The following is a 6,021-nucleotide window of genomic DNA, read 5'->3' on the forward strand; positions in this document are numbered from 1 at the left end:
TACAGGCATGTGCAGAGGGAATAAATTATATTAAAATATACTTTATTCCTATAATTTATGCTGTTCTTTTTTAACGTTTTATTTATCAAAAAATCCTGGAAAAAAGTATCACAGGTTATAAAACATATTAAGCAGCACAACTGTTTCCAACATTGATAATAAATCATCATATTAGAATTATATCTGAAAGATCATGTGACACTGAAGACTGGAGTAATGATGCTGAAAATTCAGTTTTGCTTCACAGAAATAAATTATATTTTGCAGTATATTAAAATAGAAAACCATTATTTTAACTGTAATAATATTTCACAATACTGTTTTTTTTCTGTATTTGTGATCAAATAAGTGCAGGCTTAATGAGATTTCTTGCAAAAACATAGAATAGTAATGTATCCAAACTTTTGACACACACTTTTTTCTTTTCTTTTTTTTTTTTCATTTGAGCCCTTACCCCTGAGGAACTCTCTGCACATCCCTGCTGTTATATACAGTATTGTCTTGATCAAATGACAAAAATTAGGACTATGGAAACTTCAATATCAATCTAATGAGAATGAAGCATTTGCATAAGAAAACCAAATCAGTTTTTGATCAAGTGTTTATTTTATTCAACTTGACAGAAAGGCAGGTCTCAATTATACCATCTACCAACATTATTGACATTCTGCAACATTCAGATAAATCACAGTGTCACAATGCCAAAGCAACAATGAAACATCCATCAGTTTGACATTATTCCTTTGCATATTTGCAGACGACTTGAACGCCCTCAAAGGTCAAGGTCTGGAAACAGCAAAGACCAGGAGACGAAATTTAGGAACATTAAATTTCATATATGTATATTATATAAATATAATATAATAATAATGTGGCTTACATTAATCATTTTGTCATCCTTGATTTCTCTAACAATCTTTGTCTCCTTGCCGTCCCACCTCTGAACGTGGACAAGACTGTCTCCTTCCAAGGTTACAGTGGACTGAAATTAAATGAAAATATGTCTTTTTTTTTTAGAAGTTTTATAATACATGATATAAACACAAATGGTCACATATGATCAAATTCATGCAGGGTAAAAAGAGACCTAACCTGCCAAAGTACTTTACATTGCTTCATGAAACTGATGTCAGATATGCTGTAGACTCAGTAAATGAATAAACACAAACCTTTACTTCTCTGCCATCTGCTGTGATTTCATCAAACTCCTTTCCCAGTTTGATATAAATTGTTTTCTTGTAAACTTGACTGATGGCAATTGTGGGTCTGATAACAATGCCTACAATACCCGTTGAACAAAACATCAGAAAACATTACAGACAGAACAAAATTATTATTATTATAGCCTATAAACTACACAGAAAATATAATTCATGCATTTGAACACCAGATGCACTACTGCACCTCACACATTAAAGATGTGTTTATGCAAAAAAAAAAACTTACCCACTGCTTTCTTGTATTCATCAAAGTTCTGGCTGTCAACCAGTCTCCAAGGTCCTTTAAATGCATCAACCATGTTGAGAGTTTAAAGATCAAACACACTGAGGTTCTTGTACAGTCACAGAGTTCACTGTCTCCTTAACAAAGCCCAGACTAATTAATACTGTGTCAGGGAGGCAGGGCTTGAGGGGAAGTTTGTGCTGATTGGATGGATTTTTATCTACTGAAGCTGTGACTGTAATTTCAATACTCAAATCCAATAACTGGTCTGGGACTTTGCATTTTAAAATGTTAATAATGTTACAGTTTAGTTTAAGTGTACAGTTAAAGTGTAACCAATAAAAAAGGATTATAACATATATTGTATAGTAGAATGTAACATTGAATAAACTTTATATTCAGTATCAGGTGTGTGAAACACTGTTTGAATTACATGATGCATCACTATTTCAGAACTGGTGTTGGCTCTATGGGAATGTTAATAACCACTACACCATACTGAATGAACAGCTGCTCTCTGTGCTGTGAAACTGACCAGTGAACCAGGCTATAGCCAAGGATGTCATACAGTATTCCTGGTGACCAAGAGCTGAAGTGTCTGAGGTGAGAGGTGACATCTGTGACGTCCACAGATCTGTACTCGACTCATTCAGCATAGCTGACCCTAGAGAGACTGCAGCTCCACTGTGTCTACCAACAACTTCCAATAGGAAAAACTTTTAAAGCAAAAGCACAGTGGAATGGGGAAAAAGCGCAAGGTTTTTTAGAAATTGAACTTGTTTTTATCTTGAGCTCCACATCGCTGCAAAAGACGCGAGACGCCACCACGATGGTTAAACACATCCGTCTAGTCCATTCACATAGAAAAACAATGGAAAAGCTGCTCAGTAGAATGGAAAACTGGTTTTGTGTGAAGGGCCCCTAATTCAGATGAATGCTTTTATCAAGACCTCTATGCTCAGTTTTTCACAGATGTCTGCGTTAACATGAATAAGTGTCAAATGAGTCCTTAACCAGCGTAGTCATGTCACTCCATGTGGGATTCTGAAATAGCCTATAATAATTTCTCAAAGTCATAAAATCATATTCAACAAGATATAAAAAAAGTAATTTTAAGAAAAAAGGTGGAAACTTAAAAAACATTTTAAAAACAAAAACTGATTTTAAGTTGTGTCATCTTAAATTCCAGTGTAGTGAAACAGCTGTCAGCAGGGAGAGCTGCAGCATCTTCAGCTCCACTAGTTCTCACAGTCATGCCTTCTTAGGGGCCGTTCACATATTGTGTCTTTTGCATGCTCAAATTTGTTATTTCAAATGTAGACATGTGGCAGTCGCGCTCATAATGGAAGTGACACGGTCGCAACGCGTATGCAGTGTGTTTTCCAGGCGCATTGAGATGAAAAATATTCAACTTTTCAGAATGCCACAAGTACACCGCAGGTCATGTGACAAGAACCAGCCAATCAGCTTCAGCTTTTCCATAAACAAACATCGAAAACTCAGCTGAACAGCTGATCATAGCTGTACAGGGTGTTTTTTTTATATCTCATCTCCATAAATATAACTAGTAGTAAAGCTAATGCAAGGGCTAGAAACAAATTTATCCTTTGCAGAAACTTCCTTTTCCTCATGGAAAGCACAGTTCATGGTTGCATAGCAATGACAGACGCAACAGGAGTGCATATGGAAAAAGCGGCACGGCTGTGCTTTCCATGTGTTTTTAGATGCAACTTGACTCTTCGCCTCCCTAAATTTCAACAGCGGTACCAAAAAGTCCAGAAGGCGTAACTGGGACATCAAGGAGAAATGCTTTTTACTTCTCCTTGAGTCCTGAAAGGTTAAGACATAGATACCACTCTGTGCCATAGAGCGGCTGAAGGTGTAACGGGGGAACAGAGGGCAAAGTCTGCAAGCTCCAGGACTGCATCTGGAGACAAACCCTCACCCTTCTCAAGATCCTTCAGTAAATTAGTTTGGGAAGCTTGCAACAAGGACATGGTGTGCAAAGAGCCTTGTCAAAAAGCTGAGATGTGGTCTGGCAGGGCTTTGATGGCAAGAACTGAGTCTTCCGTGAGGATGTTTCACCAGGAGAGAGATATCTTCAGTCTTCAATCTGGGTCATCTTCACATAACTACTTTCATCCAGCTCCTTCACATTCGAATAATTCACTGCAGAACATGAGCCGAATACAGTTTCTCCCACAATCTCAACACCTCATCATGGAGATTGGGGAGAAACGGAAGACTTACCGGAGTGGGACATTTATGACCCGAGAGGAATCACTCATCCAATCAGCATGAGGCAGATTCCTCCTTCTCTGCTGACCAATCCAGTTTAAGTCTGGCAGTAGCATGGGACATAACGTCGACCAATTCCTCATACAGTACATGGGGGTGAGGGAGGAGACGGGCTCACTTAAAACATCCATCTCAGCTCCCGTCACATCAAGCTCCTCAGAACTACATCAGGCCAACAACATACTCTCTGCCAAATCAGAAGAAGTGTCAGAGCGGGCTTGTGGATTTGGCATGAGAGAAGCAGAGCTAGTGAGTGAAGCTTGAGAAAGATCAAACCCATCTGTTCAATCACACACAGACAGAGACTTTCACATGAACAACAGACAAACAGCTTCCTGAAGACAGAGAATCTGATGACATGTTCCTCATGTGGCCTTATATATCCTGTGGCGTCAGGGTCTGAGCAGACGTACACACTTTACCGTGACAGATTACTGCAGGTTTTTGCTTGCAATTCTAAATTAAAGGATTTGGACGATGACTGGTGATCTTTTATATGTAAATGACATTAATTAAAAAAACATTCAGCTGTGCGCAAGTTCAAGATCATGTGTGATTTATAGATTTCACATCTGAAAGAGGCGTACGCTCGTTTTCTGTGTGTTTGTTCACTCTGTGAATCACATCTGAGAAATGATCGTAAGATCAAATTTAGGACGGTTTCTGTGCAACATTTTATAAATGAGGCTCCAGACACGGTTCATGGGCAGCGCTCCAGTAACATCAACACCCTGACGCCGTGTTAAAGCTCCACTTCATGAGGGAACCAGCTTTGGGAACTATGTTGGTACAGCATTTGAGCAGGTCTTCATGAGAAAATATGTCTTCCTCCAGGGGGCGCATGAAGACTCAGACAACAGCATTAAAATGTATTTTTTAATCTATTAATTCCTCTTAGGATTGTCTGTCAAATGCTTCCCAGCAATCTCTATTAAATTAATCTATAAAGTAATTCTTCAATAATTATAAATGACTGTGATTGGTTCATTTTGATCAATGCAGAGAAAAGCGCTGATACGATAATAATTTACACCTGAAGAAATAATATGAGAAACTAATTACCACTAAACTGAAAATACCTTTAAGACTAGAAAAATTGGAGGTCCTGTACATTTTATAAACTTGTGGCAACTGAAATTCTTTTGGATAATATATTTCTTTTCATTCTCTCGCTCAGTCAGTTTGTAGACAGCATTACAGAGAAGTCAAACCTTCTTAAGGAACACAAAAGCACTTTGACGCTTCAAAAAGTTCATAAAGGGATCGTAAAAAGTAATCCATAATTGACTCCAGTGTTTAACCTCAGTTTATGAAGCGATGTGAGTGATTTGTTTGTGAAAATAAAAACACTACAAAATATTAATCTCCAACACGTTCACGAGAGCATCACAGCGCATACGAGTTGAGTTGACACGCATCAGAGATGATACACACTCTCTATCATCAGATCATCTCATAGACTAGCATTGCTTTTCTGTCTTGTGCTAACCTGATTTCTGACCCCCAAACTGACCCTCACACAAACCTTTGATTAAAGACAAACATCATTTGGACCGTTTATGAGCCGTTTAATCCAGAAAATGTCCTTACAAGTCACTTATTATGATATTTATGGCCAAATGATTTTCACAATATGGAAAATGCAGACAGAATCACTGAACACAGTCATAAAAATATGGAATTTGAATACAGTATAACACAGAATGAGATTTAATTTGTACATTTTGGATTAATAAATCTAAAGTAGGGTTGTATGACAGATATATTACTATTATAATGTACTTCTCAAAGTAATAATACTACAATTAAAACTTTATTTTTCAAGGAACATGTTTTTAAGTAAACCTCCATTTTGCAGCACTTTGCTGAAAATGTTTCATTTGAATTTGATAGTAAACATTTTTAAAAATGTAATTGTTTTATGCCTTTATTTGGTTACCAGCATTTTAACTGATTTCAAAGGACCCAAGAAATGTAAACTTTTAATAATCTGATGTTATATTATATAAGTTTATGATTTCATTTAATTAGACATGCTTTTTTATTACTACAATTTAATTTGACCATTAAAATTTAATCCAGAAGAGTTCAAATGTAATTTGGGACACATTCAAACAGATTTCATAGGGCCCTAGATTTGACTGAAACATTTGCAAAAAGGCCTAATACTATTGAATAGTACTAAGGGTTAAAGCTTTTCTCTAGAGTGCCGCAAAACAGCGCCATCTTGTGGTGGGTAAATTTTCAGCAGCCATAAACCTGAGTGCGCAGTTCCGTTTA

General features: G+C 37.0%; 1 protein-coding gene across 1 annotated transcript; it reads right to left on the bottom strand.

The window, feature by feature from the left end:
* Positions 1-583: 583 nt before the first annotated feature.
* On the bottom strand, positions 584-1,603 carry LOC125278891 (fatty acid-binding protein, brain-like). The gene is made up of 4 exons (XM_048208292.1): positions 1,447-1,603; positions 1,170-1,279; positions 881-982; positions 584-786 (listed from the first exon to the last, which is right to left on the bottom strand). The coding sequence occupies exons 1-4, from the start codon at positions 1,517-1,519 to the stop codon at positions 736-738; spliced, it is 336 nt and encodes a 111-aa protein (XP_048064249.1). The 5' UTR covers positions 1,520-1,603; the 3' UTR covers positions 584-735.
* Between the last annotated feature and the right edge of the window lie 4,418 nt (positions 1,604-6,021).

The sequence above is a fragment of the Megalobrama amblycephala genome, linkage group LG11 (assembly GCF_018812025.1).
Source record: "Megalobrama amblycephala isolate DHTTF-2021 linkage group LG11, ASM1881202v1, whole genome shotgun sequence".
Taxonomy (NCBI): domain Eukaryota; kingdom Metazoa; phylum Chordata; class Actinopteri; order Cypriniformes; family Xenocyprididae; genus Megalobrama; species Megalobrama amblycephala.